The 22090-nt window shown below is 36.5% G+C and overlaps 1 protein-coding gene across 11 annotated transcripts in view; it reads right to left on the reverse strand.

Annotated features, from left to right (window-relative positions):
* The window catches only part of CEP112 (centrosomal protein 112), a 641834-nt gene that overhangs the window by 296889 nt on the left and 322855 nt on the right, over positions 1 to 22090 (reverse strand). For all 11 annotated transcript variants that reach the window (XR_004257837.1, XM_032242004.1, XM_032242007.1 and 8 more), the window contains one exon: positions 19342 to 19572. Coding sequence is in view for 10 of the 11 variants with exons in the window: in XM_032242004.1 (XP_032097895.1) it covers positions 19342 to 19572 (231 nt within the window). In the remaining variant the exon portion in view is untranslated. The remainder of the gene's footprint in view (positions 1 to 19341; positions 19573 to 22090) is intronic.

The raw sequence follows: 22090 nt of genomic DNA on the forward strand, positions 1-22090 counted from the left end.
TTGTAGTATAGTTTGAAATCAGGTAGAGTAATGCCTCCAGCTTTCCTCTTTTTGCTTAGGATTGTCTTGGCTCTGTGGGCTCTCTTTTGGTTCCATATGAAGTTTAAGGTGGGTATTTTCCAGTTCTATGAAGAAGCTCATTGGTAGCTTGATGGGGATAGGGTGGAATGTATAAATTACTCTGGGCAGTATGGCCATTTTCATGATATTGATTCTTCCTAAACATGAGGATAGAATGTTTCTCCATGTGTTTGTGACCTCTCTTATTTCCTTGAGCAGTGGTTTGTAGTTCTCCTTAAAGAGGTCCTTTACATCCTTTGTTAGTTGTATTCCTAGGTATTTTATTCTCTTCGTAGCAATTGTGAATGGGAGTTCACTTATGCTTTGGCTATTAGTCTGTTATTGGTGTATAGAAATGCTTGTGATTTCTGCACATTGATTTTGTATCCTGAGACTTTGCTGAAGTTGCTTATCAGTTTAAGGAGATTTTGGGCTGAGATGGTAGGGTCTTCTAAATACACAATCATGTCGTCTGCAAATAGAGACAATTTGACTTCCACCTTTCCTAATTGAATACATTTTTTTTTTCTTGCCTAATTCCTCTGGCTAGAACTTCCAGTACTATACTGAATAGGAGTGGTGAGAGAGGGCATCCTTGTCTAATGCTGTATTTCAAAGGGAATGCTTCCAGTTATTGCCCATTCAGTATGATATTGGCTGTAGGTTTGTCGTAAATAGCTTTATTGTTTTGAGATATGTTCCTTCAATACCTAGATTATTGAGAGTTTTTAGCATAAAGGGCTGTTGAATTTTCTTGAACGTCTTCTCTGCATCTATTGAGATCATCATGTAGTTTTTGTCTTTGGTTCTGTTTATGCAGTGGATTACATTTATAGACTTGCGTATGTTGAACCAGCCTTGCATCCTCAGAATGAAGCCTACTTGATTGTGATGGATAAGCTTTTTGATGTGCCGTTACAATTGGTTAGCCAGTATTTTATTGAAGATTTTTGCATTTATGTTCATCATGGATATTGGCCTGAAGTTTTCTTTTCTTGTTGAGTCTCTGCCAGGTTTTGTTATCAGAATGATGTTGGTCTCATAAAATGATTTGGGAAGGATTCCCTGTTTTTGTATTGTTTGGAATAGTTTCAGAAGGAATGGTACCAGCTCCTCTTTGTACATCTGGTAGAATTCAGCTATGAACCCATCTGGACCTCGACTTTTTTTGGTTGGTAGTCTATTAATTGCTGCCTCAACTTCAGCCCTTGTTATTGGTCTGTTCAAGGTTTCAACTTCTTCCTGGTTTAGGCTTGGAAGGGTGCAAATGTCCAGGAATTTATCTATTTCTTACAGGTTTACTGGTTCATGTGCATAGAGTTGTTTGTAGTAATCTCTGATGGTAGTTTGTATTTCTGTGGAATCAGTGGTGATATCCCCTTTCTCGTTTTTTATTGCATTTATTTGATTCCTCCCCCTTTTCTTTTTTATTAATCTGGCTAGCGGTCTGTCTATTTTGTTGATCTTTTCAAAAAACCAGCTCCTGGATTTATTGATTTTTTTGAAGGGTTTTCTTTTGTGTCTCCATCTCCTTGAGTTCTGCTCTGATCTTAGCTATTTCTTGACTTCTGGTAGCTTTTGAGTTTTTTTTTTATCTTGCTCCTCTCGCTCATTCAATTTTGACAATAGGGTGTCGACTTTGATCTTTCTTCACTTCTCATGTGGGCATTTACTGCTATAAATTTCCCTCCAGACACTGTTTTAAATGTGTCCCAGAGATTCTGGTATGTTGTGTCTTCATTCTCATTGGTTTCAAATAACATCTTTATTTCTGCCTTCATGTCATTTTTTATCCAGTCAACACTGAGGAGCCTGTTGTTCAGTTTCCATGAGGTTGTGCAGTTCTGAGTCAGTTTCTTAACACTGAGTTCTAATTTGATTACCCTGTGGTCTGAGAGAGTGTTTATTATGATTTCCGTTCTTTTGCATTTGCTGAGGAGTGATTTACTTCCAATTATGTGGTCGATTTTAGAGTACGTGTGATGTGGTGATGAGAAGAATGTATATTCTGTGGATTTGGGGTGAAGATTTTTGCAGATGTCCAATAGGTCCACTTGGTCCAGATCTGAGTTCAAGTACTGGATATCCTTGATAATTTTCTGTCTCATTGATCTGTCTAATATTGACAGTGGAGTGTTAAAGTCTCCCACTATTACTGTGTGGGAGTCTAAATCTCTTTGTAGGTTGTTAAGAACTTGCTTTATGTACCTGGGTGCTCCTGTATTAGGTGCGTATATATCTAGGATCATTAGCTCTTCTCGATGCATTGGTCCTTTTACCATTATCTAATGCCCTTCTTTGTCTCTTTTGATCTTTGTTGGTTTAAAGTCCATTTTATCAGAGACTAGGATTGCAACTCCTGCCTTTTTTTGCTCTCCGTTTGCTTGATAAATCTTCCTCCATCCCTTTGTTTTGAGCCTATGTGTATCCTTGCACATGAGATGGGTTTCCTGAATACAGCACACTGATAGGTCTTGACTGTTTATCCCATTTGTCAGTCTGTGTCTTTTGATTGGGGCATTTAGTCAATTTATATTTAAGATTATATTGTTATGCGTGAGTTTGATTCTGCCATTTTGATGCTGGCTGGATGTTTTGCCTGTTAGTTGATGCATTTTCTTCATTATGTCGATGGTCTTTACCATTTGGTATATTTTTGGAGTGGCTGGTACTGCTTGTTCCTTTCTATATTTAATGGTTCTTTCAGGAGCTCTTTTAAGGCAGGCCTGGTGGTGACAAAATCTCTGAACAATTGCATGTTCATAAGGGATTTTCTTTCTCCTTCGCTTATGAAGCTTAGTTTGGCTGGATATGAAATTCTAGGGTGAAAGTACTTTTCTTTAAGGATGTTGAATATTGGCCCCCACTCTCTTCTGGCTTGTAGGGTTTCTGCTGAGAGATCCACTATGAGTCTGATAGGCTTCCCTTTGTGGGTAACCCGACCTTTCTCTCTGGCTGCCCTTAACATTTTTTCCTTCATTTCAACTCTGGTGAATCTGACGATTATGTGCCTTGGGGTTAGTCTTCTTGAGGAATATCTTTGTGGTGTTCTCTGTATTTCCTGGACTTGAATGTTGGCCTGCCTTCCTAGGTTGGGGAAGTTCTCCTGGATAATATCCTCAAGAGTGTTTTCCAGCTTGGATTCATTCTCTCTGTCACATTCAGGTACACTTATCAGATACAGATTACGTCTTTTTATGTAATCCCACATTTCTTGGAGGCTTTGTTCATTTCTTTTCACTCTTTTATCTCTAATCTTGCCTTCTCATTTCATTTCATTGAGTTGACCTTCAGTCTCTGATATCCCTTCTTTTGCTTGGTCGATTCAGCTATTGAAACTGGTGTATGCTTCAAGAAGTTCTCGTGCTGTGTTTTTCAGCTCCATCAAGTTGTTTACATTCTTCTCTAAGCTATTTATTCTAGTTAGCATCTCATCTAATCTTTTTTCTAGGTTCTTATTTTCTTTGCATTGGATTAGCACATGTTCTTTTAGCTCAGAGAGGTTTGTTATTACCCACCTTCTGAAGCCTGTTTCTGTCAATTCATCAGATTCATTCTCCATCTTTGATCCCTAGCTGGTGAGGAGTTGTGATCCCTTGGAGGAAGAGAGGCGTTCTGGTGTTTGGTGTTTTCATCCTTTTTGCACTGGTTTCTTCCCATCTTAGTGGTTTTATCTACCTGTGGTCTTCATAGTTTTTGTTGATGTTGAAGCTATTTCTTTCTTTTTCTTAGTTTTCCTTCTAATAGTTGGGCCCCTCTGCTGCAGGACTCCTGGAAGTCTACTCCAGACCCTGCTTCCCTGGGGATCATCCATGGGGGCTGCAGAACAGACAGCAAGTGTTGCTGCCTGTTTCTTCTTCTGTTATCTTCATCCCAGTAGGGTACCTGCCAGATGTTGGCCTGAGCTCTCCTTTATGAGGTGTCTCTTTGGGTATACCGGGGTCAGGGAGCTGCTTGAGGAGACAGTCTGTCCCTTATAGGAGCTCAAGTGCTGTGCTGGAAACTCCATTGTTCCATGCAGAGATGCTGGGCAGGTACATTTAAGTCTGGTGCAGTGGAAATCATAACCGCCTCTTTTCCCAGGTGCTCTGTCCTAGGAAGGTCGCTTTATTTGTACGTTCCTGATGTGCTGCTTCCTTTTTTCATAGATGCCCTGCCCCACATGGAGTAGCTTAGTCACAGTCTGCTAGCAGAGGTGCTGCTAAGCTGCTGCAGGCTCTGCCCAGCTGCTGTGTGAACTGCCTCGGTAGTGGTGGTTGCCTTTCCTCCACTGAGCTGGATCACCCTAGGTCCAGCTGCACTTGCTGTGAAACTCTCAATCCAGAGCATTTCAGATTGCTTGTTTTGTCAGGGTGGTACCTGCCAAGCCAGATCGCCTCACTCCCTGTCTCGGCCCCCTCCCTTTCAGTTGAACGGGCACCTCTGTCTTCCAGGCATTCCTGGAGCCAGTTGAAACAGCAGCCCAGATTTGTGTGAGAGTCTGTATGCCAAGCCTGCACCGGCTGAAACCGCTGTGCTGAAAACTTGTGGTGCTTTTCGGCACGGGAATCTCCTGGTCTGTGGGATATGAAAACTTGTTTGGAAATGCAGTGGATACTCACTCTCTGTATTGTACTTGCTGGGAACTGCACTCCGGAGCTGTTCCTATTTTTCCATCTTAGATCAACTCCGAGATCATGTCTTTTATGTGAACATGATGGAGCTGGAGGCTATCATTCTTAGAAAACTAACACAGGAACAGAACACCAAAGACCACATATTCTCATTTTTAAGTGGTAGCTAAACGATGTTACCTATACAAGAAACCTTCACATGTACCCCCAAACCTAAAATAAAAGTAAACAAAAACAAAAACAAAAACAAAAGACTTATGGGACATCATAAAGTGAATGAATCTCCACATAACAGAAATTCCCAAGACAGAAAAAGGCCCACAAAGCATATTAAAAAAAAAAAAGACTGAAAATTTCCCAAATCCCAAGAAAGATTATATCATCCAGGCATAGAAAGATGTAATCAATCAAATTTAACCCAAAGGGGAAATCCCCAAAGCACACAATAATCAAAATAACAAAAATGAAAGACAAAAAAAGAATACTCAAAGTAGCAGGAGAAAAGAAACATATCACATTCACTGGAGCCCCAATATGGCTTTCAGTGAATTTCTCAAAAAAAAAACCCTGAAGGGCAGCAGAGAGTAGCATGCAATATTCCAAGTTCTGAGGGAGAAAGGAGAAACTGGCAACTAAGAACACATTCCCAACTTAGCTATTCTTCAAAAATGAAGGAGAGATAAAGATTTTCCCAGCCAAACCAAAGCAGAGGGAATTAATTCATCAACAGCAGACCTGTCTTACCTAAAATGCTAAAGGGAGTTTTTCAATCTGAAAAAAATGAATGCTAACATGTAACAAAAAAACATCTAAAGACATTAAACTGACTTGGAAAAACAAGAAAACAGGCAGATTCAGAATAGTCTAATACTGTAATGGAGGCAACTAAACCACTTATGTCTTGAGCATGCAGACTAAAACATGAAACTATTTAAATATAATCACTATAATAATTGGCTAAGAGGAAATATAAGATGTAAACTGAATCATTAAAGAGTCAAAATGTGGTGAAGGGGATGGTGTTAAAGTGTGTTTTTTTTTTTTTTTTTTGCTATTTTTTTTTGGTTGTGTTCAAAGTTAAGTAATTATCAATGTAAAATAATCTTTTATAAAATTTATTTTTGTAAGCCTCATGGTGATCACAAAGCAAAGTAAATACACTAAAAATAGCATAGAATCAATAGATATACTAAAAATAGCATAGAATCAAAACATACTACCAAAGAAAATCACTTAACCACAAAGGAAGACAGTAAAGAAGGAAGAAAGGATTTACAAAACAACCAGAACACAAGTAAGAAAATGGCAGCAGTAAACTCTTTTTTTTATCAATAATAACTTTGAATGCAAATGGGTTAAATTCTCCAATTAAAAGACATGAAAGAGTTGAATGGATTAAAAAAACAAGATTAACTATATGCTGTCTTCAAGAAACTCACTTTACCTATAAAGACACACACAGACTGAAGTGAAGAGACAGAAAAGGATATCCCATGCAAATGGAAACCATAAAAGAGCTGGAATAGTTACACTTTTATCAGATTATACAGACTTTAAGTAAAGAACTGTTAAAAAAGAGACAAAGAATATTATATAATAAAGGAATTAATACAGAAAGATAATGTAATAATGGTAAATATATCTGCACCCAACACTATATCACCCAAATATAAAAAACAAAAATTAATAGACCAAAAGGGAGAGACTGACTGCAAAATAATAATAATAGGGGACTTCAACATTCCACTTTCAGAATGGACAAATGATCCAGACAGAAAATCAGCAAAGAAATATTTGAGGCAAACTGTCCTGTAGACTAAATGGCCCTAACAGACATTTACAGAATATTCCACCCAACTGCTGCAGACATTTACAGAACATTTCCTCAACAGCACATGGAAGATTCTCTAGGATAGGTCATATATTAGGTCACAAAACAAGTCTTAACAGATTTTTAAAAATCAAAATTATATCAAGTATCTTTTCTGATCACAATGGAATAAAACTAGCAATTAATAATAAAAAGAATGTTTAAAACTGCACAAATCCATGCATATTAAGCAGCAGACCCCTGAATAAGAAATGGATCAATGAAGAAATTAAAAGAGGAATGTTAAAATTTCTTGAGACAAATGAAAATGAAAATGCAACACACTAAAACCTAAGAGATACAGGAAAATCAGTTCAAAGCGGGAAGATTATAACAATCAATGCCTACATCAGAAAAGCAGAGAGACATCAAGTAAACAACTTAGCAATGAACTCCTAGAAAATATAAAAGGTAGAACAAATCAAACTCCAGATTTGTAGAAAAAATAAAATTATAAAGATTACAGCAAAAATAACTGAAATTGAAACCAAAAAAAAGAAAAATCAACAAAGCAGAAAAATCAACAAATTTTGTTTTTAAAAAAGACAAACAAAACTAACAAACCTTTAGCTAGACTAAATAAGAAAGAGATCCAAATAAATAAAACCAGAGATAAAAAGGGAGATGTTAAAAATTGATACCTCCAAAATATAAAGGATCATTAGAGTCTGTTATGAACACCTACATGCCAACAAAATGGAAAATCTATTAGCAGAAAAAATGGATAAACTTCTGGATAAATGTAACATACCAAAATTCAACTATGAAGAAATAGAAAACCAGAACAGACTAGTAATGTGTAATGTGACTGAAGCAGTAATAAAATCTTTCAGCAAAGGAAAACCCAAAATCTGAGGGCTTCACTGCTGAATTCCACCAAACATTTGAAGAAAAACTAATACCAATTCTACTCAAAGTCTTAAAAAAAAAAAAAAAAAAAAAAAACTGAAGAGGAGAGAATACTTCTAAACTTATTCTACAAGGCCAGCATTCACCTAATACTAAAACCAGACAAGGACACACACACACACACACAGAAAACTAGAAGTTAATATCCCTCGTGAACATAGATGTAAAAATCCTCAAGAACACACTAGCAAACTGAATTCAGCAACACATTAAAAAGATCATTCATCATGATCAAGTGGGATTCATCCCAGGGATGCAAGGATGATTCAACATAAACACATCAACAAATGTAACACATCACATTAATAAAACCAAGAACAAAAACCATATGATCACTTCAACAACAGATGCTGAAAGATCACTCAATAAAATTGAACATCCATTTATGATTTTAAAAATTTCTCACCAAACCTCACGTAGTAGAAACACTTCTCAAAACAGTAAAGCCATATATGACAAACCCAGGAGGTAACATCATACTGAAAAGGGAAAAACTGAAAGCCTTTCCTCTAAAATCTGGAATAATTCAAAGATGCTCATTTTCACCATTTCTATTCAACATGGATAGTATTGGAAGTCCTAGTCAGAGCAATTAGGTAAGAGAAAAAAATAAGGGGCATCTAAATTAGAAAGGAAGAAGTCAAATTATCCTTATTCACAGACAACATGATCCTATATTTAGAAAAACCTAAAGACTCCACCAAAATAATGTTAAAACAAATAAAGTCAGTAAAGTTGCAGGACATAAAATCAACATGCAAAAATCAGTAGCAATTCAATACACCAACAGTGAACAATCTTCAAAAAAAATTCAAGAAACCAATCCCATTTATAACAGCTACAAAAAAAAATCTAGGAATAAATTTAACCAAAAGTAGTAAAAGTTTCTATGCTGAAAACTTAAAACACTATCAAAGAAATTAAAGAGAACACGAAAATGGAATGATACTCCATGCTCATGGATTGGAGTAATTAACAATGATAAAATGCCCACACTACCCATAACGATCTACAGATTCATTGCAATCTGTATTAAAATACCAATGATATTCTTCAGATAAATATACAAGACAATTCTAAAATGTGTATGGAACCACAAAAGACCCCAAAAAGCCAAAGTGTTCTTACACAAAAATTATAAAGCTGGAAGAATCACGCTATCAGACTTCAAAAGATACTGCCATGCTATCATAACCCAAACAGCATGGTACTGGCAGAGGAATATGCATATTGACCAATGGAACAGAAGAGAGAATCCAACACACCTTTACAGCTAACTCATTTTTAAGAAAGGTGCCAAGAACATACTTGGGAGAAATGACAGTCCCTTCAATAAACAGTACTGGGAAAACTGGATATCCATATGTAGAAGAACGAAACCAGATCCCTCTCTCTCACCTTACACAAAAATCAAATCAAAATGGATTAAAGACTTAAATGTAAGTCCTAAGAGTTTGAAACTACTTGAAGAAAACATCGGTCTAGGCAAAGATTTTTTAGGGTAAGACTTCAAATGCACAGGCAGCCAAAGAAAAAGCAGAAAAATGGGATTATATTAAGCTAAAAATCTTAAAACATATTGAAGTAAATATGTATTAGCACAAACCTTCTATATAACAAAGAAGACAATCAAGAGTAAAAAGAAATGAGAGAACATATTTGCAAACTATCCATCTGACAAAAGATTAATAGTCAGAATATATAAAGAACTCAACAACAAAAAACAAACAATCCAATTTAAAAATCGGCAAGTGACCTGAATAGACATTTTTCAAAAGGAGGCATACAAATTGCCAACAGGGCATGTGAAAAAAATGCTCCATATCACTAATCATCAGAGAAATGCAAACCAAAGCAACAATGAGAAGATAGCTTATCCACTTAAAATTGCTATTATCAAAAAGACAAAAAAACAAATGCTGATGAAGATACAGAGAAAGGGGAACACTAGTATACTGTTAGTGGGAATGAATATTAGTATAGTCACTATGGAAAACAGTATAAAGATTCCTCAAAAAACTAAAAACAGATCTAGCACGTAACCTATCAATTCCAATATATATCCAAAAGAAAGGAAATTAGCCTACCAAAGAGATATCTGCATACCCATGTTAATTGCAGCATCATTCACAATAGCAAAGACATGGAAACAACATAAGTGCAACATCAGCAAAGGGGTGGATAAAGAAAATGTGCAATATATACATAACAGAGTATTACTCAGCTATAAAAAGAATGAAATTCTCTCATTTTCAGCAACATGGATGGAATTAGATGTCATTATGTTAACTGAAATAAGCCAGGCACAGAAAGACAAATATTGCATGTTGTCATTCATATATGGGAGCTAAAAAAGTGGATCTCATGAAGGTGGGAGTAGAATAAGAGAAGAAGGCATAAATAGAGGTTGGTTAATGACTACAACAATCCAGTTAAATATAAGTAAGAAGTTCTAGTGTTCGACAGCACAGTGGGGTGATTATAGTTAACAATAATTTATTGTGTATTTCAAAATAGCTAGAAAATAAGATTTGAAATCTTCTTAACACAAAGGAATGATAAATGTTTGACATGTTGGATATCCTAATTACTCTGATTTGATCATGACACATTGCAAGAATGTATAAAAGTATTATGACTGGGCGCAGTGGCTCATGCCTGTAATCCCAGCACTTTGGGAGGCCGAGGCGGGTGGATCATGAGGTCAGGCGTTGAAGACCAGTCTGGGAAAGATGGTGAAACCCCATCTCTACTAAAAATACAAAAATTAGCCACCTGTAATCCCAGCTACTCGGGATGCTGAGACAGAAGAATTGCTCGAACTCAGGAGGTGGAGGTTGCAGTGAGCCAGGATTGCACCACTGCACTCCAGCCTGGGCAACAAGCAAGACTCTGTCCCCTGGACCTCCCCACCCCCAAAATCATATATATCCAATAAATATGTACAATTCTTACATAACGATATGTATTTTTAAAGGTTTGCATAATTATCAGCACTAATCTTACACAAACACAACAAAAAACAAACCAAAAAAAAATCTCCCCAGACCTAAACTGTACATGCGCGCACACACACACACACACACACACACACACACACACACACACACACGAGACTTAGGACACAAATATCTGCTTATGTTACTCACTCCCACTTCTCTCCATCTAAATATAGACCTTTGACAGTAGCAAATAAGCTTTTCTACTTTCAGTAACTTCCCAAGTTGAGTCACTATCTTTTGCTGTATTGACCTGAGGCATTTTCATTTATTTTAAATATAAAATTTTTCCCCACAGGACATCCAAAAAGACAAAACCAAAAACCTCTGAGGAATACAGAACTCCAATTTTTAATGGTTCTATTAGAATAGTACAAATTAGGCTACAGAAGGACAAAGGAGGATTAATCTTGTAATTTTTAAATGCCTACTTTAAACTAATTCATTTACAATTCTAGGTTTTATTTTCAAATAACCTTAACATAAAATATACTCTTTTAATTTTCTCCAAATAAAACATAGTTTTTAAGCTTCAGAAAACTAGACTTTGAAATTAAGCTATTGATTTGCTCTCCTGGATTGCCAGAAAATAAAGTACTCTTTAACGTGCAGCAGAAAGCAGAGGGAGAAAGAGGGAAAGATTCTTTGGGAAACTGTGAAAGCCATTCAGCAGGGAGCAGCCTGTTTCCAACTACATCCATGACTCCACATTGACACTGTGCTTTGCAGTCCCTCTTAGGTAAGGAAGATAGACCTCTGAACATGTAAATACTCAAACATTAATGATGGTAGGTACCTTGATTTTTTTTGTTAATAAACAAATTCTCCAGATACGGAGTCACTGCGATACAACTGTCTCACATCCAAATCAGATGAAGTAGGAGAGCTGGGGGCTCATGTAAAAAGGATCTAAGGAACATCCATTTCCTCTTGTTACATATGAGACACATAAATGTATTTAACTAAAATACTTGATTTGGTTTGATTTGTATATTTTGACAAAAAAAGTCTTAGTTTTTGTATAAGACAAGATTATAACATCTTTCATATTCAAGAAAGCTTTACAAATTATGTCATTCAAAAGCACATTAATACAAACCTTAATATAAATGAACATCAATTCATCACATTCAAATTATGTACACATCCTAAGTTTTACAAGTTATTTGTGTATGTTCTTACTTGGAAAATTAATTTCTTCTTATATTTAGAGGTGCCATTATCCATTAGACCAGGCTACAGCTTATATATCCAGAGAAAAATGCCAACTTTAAATTCACCAATATTTGTGGAACATAATAAAAAATATACAGGATATTGTTTGTCAATCAGTTTTATAATTTTAACCTGAGGATAACATTTAATTTAAAGTTTAAGGATATAAAAGTTCACATTTTTTAGCAAGGGAAAACGGGAAAAGATGAAAGTAAAAAGAACAAAATTGAGGTTGGAAATCCATCTTAAGCCTAAATGACAATGTCTTCATAAGTTAATATTAATCCTTTAATTATAAATTTTAAAGGTTTAAGTAGTTTCTATGACCTTAGCTTTGAATAATTATGCCATATGGAGCTTTTCTTAAATTTGAAAAAGATGCTGAATTGTTGCTCAAAGGCTTTTAATGACTTTACCCTGGCAGAATTCCAGTATAATCCTTCAGACACCACTTAAAATTATAGACCAGGAACCCAAGCTGGTAAATGCCATGTCAAAATCCAAAGAGCTTTTTACTGAGTAAAGTACGTTGTAGAAAATGTTTGATGTTGGGTATATTTATAAATATCAAAACATGAAGCTGAAAACAACTATTTATAGTGGATAATTCACAAAAGAAAAGATGAACAGATTAGACTAAATTTACATAAAAAGTTTTTGTATCTTAAAATTAAATCAAAAAAGGCAAATGCCAAAGATCTTTGCCACAAAGATAAGGGTTTTATCATCCTAAATATAAAAGGAGTTTATTAGATAAGCTGACGAGAAAAACATTAAGACCCTAAAAGAAGAAAAACTGGCAAAAGACACGCACAGGCAATTTCCAGAAAATGACGTGTAAATAAATAACAGGTAAATCGACTGCAAATGTTCAATCTTTCACACTTAAAAAATACAAATTAAAAACAACTGATTTTCACAAACATGTACTAAAAATTAGGAAAAGCTACTAATAAATCCACAGACTAAGTATATACTCTACTGAAGTAAACATACATTAGTGCAAACTTTCTGAAATGCAATTGGACCTTTTAATTCTACTAGGATTTTAACCTAAAAAAAATAGAAATTGAAAATGTTAACACAAGTTTATTTATAACAATGCCAATTTCCACATTAAGCAATATTTTAAAAAAACTAAATGTTTGGCTAGGTGCAGTGGCTCACGCCTGTAATCACAGTAGTTTGGGAGGCCAAGGTGGGCGGATGACCTGAGGTTAGGAGTTTGAGACAGCCTGGCCAACATGGTAAAACCTTATCTCTACTAAAAATACAAAAATTAGCTTCATGTGGTGGAAGCTAATTTTTGTAGTCTCAACTAGGCAGACTCAGCTGCTGAGGCAGAAGGATCGCTTGAACCTGTGAGGCAGAGGTTGCAGTGAGCCAAGATTGTGCCACTGCCCTCCAGCCTGGGCAACAGAGCAAGACTCTATCAAAAAACAAAACAAAACAAACAAACAAACAAAAAAAACCCTAAATGTTCTAAAATTTAAAACACACACAATTAATTATATCTATAAAACAGAATATCATGAAACAATGAAAGCAATATTTTCAAAGAATTTCAAATGACATTGGAATATTCTTAGTATAATGCTTTAAAAAGCAAGAGACTGAATTGTTTAATCAGTATGATCTTGGGCAGTTAAGTTGATATGGTTATTTTACATGTACATTAAATTATTCCTATTATATCTGGGTGGTGGTAGTAACGGAATTTTACACCTTTCTCTACTTTCCCTATTTTCTAAAATATCTTCTATTTCAAGGAAGGTTATTTTTAAAATAGCTGAATAGGTTTCTAAAACAGTGGTACAATTTATATACATGTTTTAATCAATTCTCTGAAAATTACCCACTATCATCACTTAGTAAGGTTCTTTAATTTTTCAAAAGTTCATACTTTATGAGCTTTGTTTCAATTCAGTTTGAAAAGATTTTATAAGGCCACAAAAGAAGCTTTCACTTTGCAAATGTCAATCATTTACTCTCTTGGATTCTCTATTTCAAGCATTTTGACCTTGTGGAGGTATTTCATGTTTCTTTTAACTCAAAATCACTGAAGATATCATCTGGGTTTAAATTGCTGCTGACAGAAACTCAGGTAGAATCTGGACCTAGGAATTCTTTTATAACCTTAACATTGTAAGCACTAGTGAAACAACAGACCCATATGGAATGTTCCATTGAGATCATTTAATATTCTGGTGTTACTGTCCTTTCCTCCTTGAACCTTAATTTTATACTCAATAATAGAAAATTAACTTCTAAACCTCAGAATTATTGACTAGATTTTAAACTGCTGGCAAACACTTTAAATTTCAGATTTATTTAAACATGATAAAAACATCAAACTTTTAAAAAGATACGGTGAGAAGAATTCAAATAAATTGTAGAATGGCACAAGACTAACAACAGAATCAGCAGCTTGTTAGTCTTAATTCAAACTCTTATAGTAAAAACTCAAATTTTAAAAAATTTGTGTAGAAAAATTCAAAGTATGCCTGAGAAAAGATTTATGCTATGTTTTTAACTTATTAACTGAGATGTAGGAAATTAGAACACTAAAATAACATATAAATGAGTATTTGAATACAAGGATGTATCATATCCTACCCAAAGTATTTATAATAAAGTGAGATCAAATGTGGATAACTCAATAACAATTTAACTATTCACATGACCAGGCACAGAGGCTATCCGGAATTTCTCAGTTGATTATCGTTCTTTTATTCACTTTTAACATTAATGAGTGCTTACTTTGTGTAAGACACCATGCAGGCTCCTGAAGCATCAGAAACAAATACTTTCTACTTTCAAGGAATTCAGAGTCCAGGTCTTTGCTACATTTGGAAATGCTAAACTCCTCTGACTATTTAAGTAAAAATAACAATCAATCGGAATTACAAGTTACTCTTGATGTGAGCACAGCATTTACATTTCATCACGTGGACTATGAGGTTGGTGAATTCCACCAACGACACAAACCAACCTCATCGCAACACCAGCCTATGTAATACACTCTTCCCTTTTCCTAGACTCTCCCTCTTGGTCCACAGTGCCTCCATTCTGGTTCATCTCAGTACCTCTATCCATGTCAGCTAAAAGTTCTGTGCTCAAACCTCCTTTTTACCTTCTGGGATCCCTTGTGTTCTCATTTCAATCCCGGAGCATTCCATTCTTCCCGATGCAGGATACCCATGCTCCCTCCTCTACCTGAAGAACTCCAATTCTATGGGGACGAATTCCCTTACATCTTCCTTTCCAAGACATTCCACTGTTCAGCTGGAAGCCTGTTGTGCTTTTCTTGAAAATCCTCACCTAAGCACACTACTCTGACTCTTTACTAAGAATACAGATGCTACAGGTGTTTTCTAATCTTGTCAGAAAGCTTCTCTATATCTTTCCAGTTCTCATCTTCCTTCCTCCCTTGGTGAAGATCATGACTCCTGTCACTCATTCACAGAATACATACCTGGAGGGCACCTGTCACAAGCTGGGCTTTCTAGGCACCGGTGGTATGGAAGTAAACAAGCTAGAAAAGGTCCTGCTAACAGGGCTTATGTTCTAGTGGATGGGAGGAAATAAACAAGTGAACAAGTAAAAGGATGATTTCAGGTAATGCAATGAGCTATGAAGAAAATGGGACAAAAAAGGTGGCATAGGTAGGGTAGACTTTAGATGAGAAGGTCAGAGAAGGATGCTCTGAGAGGCGCAGAATGAAGACAAAGAGGTTGGCCAACCAAAAATCATGCAGAGAAGCATTCTGGCAGAGGGTGACAGTGGCAAAGACCTGGAGGCAGGGGAGAGTGTGGCACATTCTGGGAAAAGACCAATGGACCCTTGAAGCCTTGTAGCCGAGGGCCAAGGTGGGCCTGTGCTGGGTCTCTGCTGGGGATGCCATTTCCACCTGCATCACCTCACAGATCACAAGCCATCAATGATTTCTGATTCTTCACACCATTAAGCTGTTCCTCTTCACTAGTCCCTTCTTATGTACTTAAAAACGTTCAAGACATGTTCAGCCCCAAAATATTTTCTCTTTAACTTGTCCTGCTTTTTGGAACATCTTCCTTTTAAGATTGTATTTTCCCAAACTTCCACTTTGTATTGTATGTTCCGTCACTTCCACTTCCTGACTTATCTTTTGTATCCCTGTTTCTGGGCACACTATCACTTTCGGTACACTGTCCAATCATCAGTAACTTCATGGTTTCAAATCCAGTGACCATTCTTCAACCCTCATCCTTCCTGAGTTTGGGTCACATTCTTGACAATCCCCCTTTCCAAATAGTCTTTTCCCCTCTTTCCATAAAAATGCATTCTTCTCATGCTCCTTCTACCTTTGTGACCCTTCTTTGTTTCCTCCCGGACCTCTTAAATGGAGTTGTACCCCTAAGTTTTTCCTTCACAGTTGCTCTTTCTCCCTCCCTCCCACCTCTTTCCCCTCGCTTTAACGATCCCATTCACTCTGAAGGCCACAGGCCAGGCCTTCTCTGTGGGTGATTCCCACAGCTGTTTGTCTCCAATTCTGCCAGCTCTTGGGATATCCAGAAACATTTTTTTCAGCAGCAAGGGAAAGTGTTATGTCACTTCAAACTCCGCATGTTCTTAACTCAATTCAGCTTCCTCCTCCTCCAACTAGAAACTATGTTCCTGATGGATTTATACTTAAACCTAATCAGTGCTATCTCTACGATGAATTTCAAATGTTCGCTTTGTCCCCTTGCTACCGCCAACACCCTCACTGCCTTCTCACGCACATCTACTGTGCTCTCAAGGACCTCTCGCCCGGATTAATCCAGTCCTTGTTAACTCCTGCTGCTGCTACCACATCTTGCCAACACCAAGAGGATGATGTTCCTAATAATCACTTGCATCTTGACACTTTATTTCTCAAAAACCTTCAGCAACTCCTCACTGTTTACCCAATGAAGCAAAAATGCTTACCACAGCTTTGGAGCCTTCAATGACCACAAAGCTATCTTAGCTCGATCGCCAGCTCACCCCTTGATCAGCCTCTAAGTTATGGAAATGGCTTTGTTTGCTCTTGCTTTTCTTATTCTTTTGACTTGGAACACCATCCAACATATCTACTAGTTAAAATCCTACTTATGTTACTTATGTCTCATTCAAATGACATCTCTCCCAATTAATTTTCCCTGATTTCCTCAGCAGAAAACAAGTTTCTCCAAATTCACACTGCCTTGTATTATAGTTATCTGCGTATGTGTACCTGCAGTATTTTTGTTGCAGTCACTATTACTTTATCTATCTGAGGACAGTGGCCTCCTCCCCCCTTTTTTATATACCCACAGTGCCTGGGATAATGCCTTTCTGGGGTATAAAAAGTCAGGTTCTAATACTAATTTTAAAATTATCTTTAACCTGTAAATTAGTTAACATCACATATAAACCTATACTTGATAAAGTTCATCTCCTATTAAAAAGAGGTATTTGGAGTGTGAATATATAATGCAAGAAAATTAAGGCCTAAATTGGATGTGTTATATGTCTGACTTTGGCGTATCCAATTTTCTTCAATCAAGGTGCACCGGTATCTGTGCCATTTAAGAACACTGACTCAGAAATACTTTGAACTGCTAGAGGAGTTGACTGAAGCCAAGGTGAGGTGTGTGTAAGAGTGAACACAAAAGATAAGTGCCAACACCACTTTTGCTTTCCATCGTTCTCTCTTTCATCTGCTATTGTCAAAGTCTGAGACTATACCATATAAGAATATTTCCCTAATTCCTGAAACTACATATTTTAGCATCGAGACATTGTCATTTTATCCTGCTGTGAGGGAATTATCACTCACATCCCACTTAGCCTGAACATGTCCTGACTGGCTCAACCTATTGGTCTTATAATCTTCTTCCTTTTAGCAAAGAGGAATTCCACCTGTCCACTGGCTTGGGAAAATATCCGTGGTGCTGCCCATGACTGCTCCACCCCACTCCCCACCCCCCAGCATATCCCATATACGAATCAATAGTGAATTCTGTCAGCCCCACCTTCAGAAAATATCCCAGATCTGATCAGGTTTTACTACCTTCACTGCTACTGGCTAGGCCCAAGCCTCTATTACCCTTCATCTATATTTTTTTGCATCAGCCTTTTAAATGGTCTCTCTACCTCCTCTTTTGCCATCAATTGAGTTTATTCTTAGCACAGCAGATTACGAGATCCTACTCAAGTGTGAGTCAGATCATGTCACTCCTCTGCTCAAAATCTGCCAAGCTCTTCTACTCATAGAGAGTCAAAGCAAAACCCTCTCACTGGCCTACTCATACCTACCTAACCTGGACCCACATCCTGAGGGTTCTTCTCTGGCCTCATCACTTTCCTCTCTTCTTCTCTGTCATCATTTCCAGACACATCACTTTCTCTGCTGTTCCTCCAAGAAGTCAGGCTCCCTCCTGCCTTTTATTTTATTTTATTTTTTGAGACAGAGTTTTGCTCTGTCACCAGGCTGGAGTGCAGTGGTGTAATCTCGGCCCACTGCAACCTCTGCCTCCTGGGTTCAAGTGATTCTCCTGCCTCAGCCTCAAGAGTAGCTAGGAATACAGGCACGTGCCACCATGCCCAGCTAATTTTTGTATTTTTAGTAGAGAAGGGGTTTCACTATGTTGGCCAGGATGGTCTTAATCTCTTGACCTTGTGATCTGCCCGCCTTGGCCTCCCAACATGCTGGGATTACAGGTGTGAGCCACCGTACCCAGCCCACTCCTGCCTATTTACCGTCCTTTTTCTTATTTGTTTCTGGGTTCAGAGCTATGCTGCCAAGGGCCAAACCTTCTGAAATTTGACTTTCAAATGAATTAAGGTACAATAAAGCAAGAACCTTAGGATCTCAGTCTATGTAAAATCAGCGCAGTAACGGTTAGCAAGGTATTGCATACTCTTTAAAGGCTCAACACTGTTTGAAGATGAAGAAAGATAGGTGGGAAAAAATTAAACAAAATTAGATGATTCTTAAGTTACTCTTTTCACGTTTCTCATTTCCAGGATAAAGACTGGTCTTAAGAAACTCAAGAGGCACTTTTGGAAATAGCAATTCACATTTAGTACCTGATTAAAATAGTTATTTCCTGAACATCAAAAGAAAGACTATTTGAGATTGTACCTTGAATATAAGTCCAACCAAAATGTATAAATGTAATATTGACATTTATTCCAATACTATATAATTCTAAAAAGATTTTTCTTATTTCTACTGAAATACCAACCTGGGAAAATAAGTCATCATTTGTGTTACATTGTTATAAAAAAACTGTAAAATCTGGAAATGCTCATTAGATGACTGAGGGAGGATCTGAAACTTAGTCTCCTTTTGGGAAAATTAAGGGATACAGCCCCAGTATTTCTAATCAAAATAATATCTGACGACATTATAATATTGCTTTACTACAATGTGTATTTAATGACTATGGAATAGGATATTCCATATAACACCTTTCATGAAAATCAAAGAAAAAGGAAATTCCCTAGACTATTTCACTGGTGCTTAGACATAAGAGCAAAATACTTAAGTTGCTTGACTGAAGAGTTTATACATTTCAAGAGAAATTCCATGTCTACTACCTTTTGGAGATTAAATGAAAGAGTGGTGGCAGTGGATTCTAAACATGGGTTTCAACTGACTGTTAAAAAAGCCAATTAAATAACTTACCTTTTCCAGTGTCATCTCTGTCTCAGCAGCGTGAGTCTTTTTCAGCTCTATTTTCATCTTTTCTGATTCGGCCTTCAGTTTGTTGATGACAGTCTCATGTTCCCTGGTAGCCCTTTGCTTTTCCTCTTCACGAAGAAGACCAAGCTCTACCAGCTGCTGTTTCCGCTGTGAGTTCACATTAATCAGCTCTTCTCTCAACTTGTGAACCTGAGCCTCCATGTCAGCAATAACCTTATTTTAAAAAATGGAAAAATGGGTAGAGGATATGAATAGGGAAGTCACAAGAGAAGAACCAATGGGCAAAAGGCCAATAAGCGAAATATGAACATATGAAAGTTTAGCTTGCACTCCATCCTTTCTTCTTTCCTCCCTGCCCTCCCTTTCTTCCTTCATTCCTTCTTTCCTCCCTCCTTCCTCTCCCTCCTTCATTCCGTACTCCCATGTCTTTCCCTCCTAGCTTAAAGGCAAATACCACCTGGAACATTTTACCATACATTTGTATCCTTAAACAGCATATTGTTTAGTTTTACTTGTTTCTAAGATCTGTGTAAATGGAATATTACATATATTTTTCTGAAACTTGCTTTTTCAAATATTCAACATCATTATGTTCCTGAAATCCATCCAGTGTTCCCTATTGGATTTTTCCTTTTTATTTATTGATTTCTGCTTTTATTTTTATGTCCTTCTTCCTATTTTTTTAAGGTTTATTTTGTATTCCTTCTAACTTCTTATTTTGGATACTTATTTATTTTTGTCATTTATTCTTTTCTGATTTATAAATGTAAAACTACAAATCATTCTCTATTGATTTAGTTCCATCTCTTTGGTTTAGATATGTGGTATTTTCATTATCGTTTAGTTCAAAATATTTTTTTAACTTCTCTTATGATTTTTTTCTTTGACTTATGAACCACTTAGAAGTATGTTTCTTAATTCCCAAGCATATGGGACATATTAGCTTCCCAGGGTTGCCATAACAAAGTAGCACAAACTAGATGGCTTAAAAGAACAGAATTTTACTCTCATAGTTCTGGAGGCTAGAAGTCTTAAAATCAAGGTGTTGGCAGAGTTGGTTCCTCCTGGAGCCTCTGAAGGAGAAGCTGTTCCATGCCTGTCTCCAGCTTCTGGTATTTCCTGACAATCCTTACCGTTCTTTGGTGTGTAAATGCATCATTCCCATTAGTCCCTTTGTCTTCACATGGATTTGTTCTCTCTGGGTGTCTGTGTCTCCGTGGTGCCCTGTTTTATAAGGACACTGATCGTACTGCATTTAGGGCCCATCTTAATCCAGCATCACCTAATTTTAACTTGATCACAACTGCAAAAATCCTGTTTCCAAATGGTATCACATTCACAGTTCCTGTGTAGACATTAAATTTTGAGGGGGACACTGTTCAACTCAGGACATGGACTTCAATGGCTATTGCTTTGTCATTCACTTCTAATTGCATTGTGGCCAAAGAATGTAGTCCATCTCCCATTAAGTCTTTGCAAATTTTGAAAATGTTTGATGGCAAGTTATGTAGCCAATTTTTTAAAAGCTTCAAGTATGAGTGCTAAGAAATGTGTATTCTGTATTTTCTACAGTTTTCCAGTGCTATGTTCTATACATACTCATCATGTCAAACTTGTTACATTGTTGAAATCTTCTGTCACTTACTTATTGCCACCAACACATAAGCCAGCAATGCAACATTTTCTAAAACACAATGATAAATGTTTCATTTCATGCCTGATGTACTTTCAACAAGCACTGCATAAATCAACATTTCCTTGACTGAAAACCAGAAAAATAAAAAAGTAACAGTAATCCAAATGTCGCATTATGACGCTGGGAATAAGAATACAAAGCTAAATGACGAGAAGTTGCTTTGGTCAAAATATCTGCAAGAATTATTTTATTTTCAATACAAATATTATATTCATCCTATTTTTAATTTGAACAATTTTGTGATTTCTACATGATAAATAATAATTGCTATAATTTTGAGTGTTTACTTGCATCGGGCATCTTATACAGATTATTTTAATCTTCGTAACAACCCAGTAGGATAGATATTAATATACAAAGTTTTGCTTATTTTAGATTGTGTTCAGTATATATTAGCTCAACGATTAGCCCTGTGGCTTCTCTACACTAGGCTGGAAAAGACATTTAGAACAAAAACATTTATGTTAGAGGAAAGACAATGCTTTCTAGTAATAAATCTGAGCCTTTGAGATGGGAAGTGATGGGATGTCCCATTTATACCTGGGCTCTCTAAGAAAAGCTTACTTGTACTAGTCCCAAAGGAAGGTGTGAAAGGACTTTATATAAAAGGCTGATTCTTGTAAATCTGTAGTGGAAAAAATTAGTTATTTTCTTTCTTCAGGAAATCTATGCAATGTTTTAACATTTATTTGTTTCTCTATTTCACAGATTGATATCTGTATATCAGTATTCAGCTGTAGATCAACTGTCCATGAAAACAAAGTCTTTTACCTTTGTTCTTTGTTTTATAATGATTCCTTTGAACCCAAGAGAAGAGATAGTCAATGCAATCAGACTCTGAAATAGAGAATACATCTTCTAAAAGCAGATAGACTTTAGCAGTGACAACAGTTACGTTTTTGGGAGGCAGAACATTCATCGCTGCACTGTTTACAATAGCAAAGACGTGGAACCAACCCAAATGCCCATCAATGATAGACTGGACAAAGGAAATGTGGCACATATACATCATGGAATACTACACAGCCATAAAAA

The sequence above is a fragment of the Sapajus apella genome, unplaced genomic scaffold (assembly GCF_009761245.1).
Source record: "Sapajus apella isolate SASKATOON/1434 unplaced genomic scaffold, GSC_monkey_1.0 scaffold48, whole genome shotgun sequence".
NCBI lineage: Eukaryota > Metazoa > Chordata > Mammalia > Primates > Cebidae > Sapajus > Sapajus apella.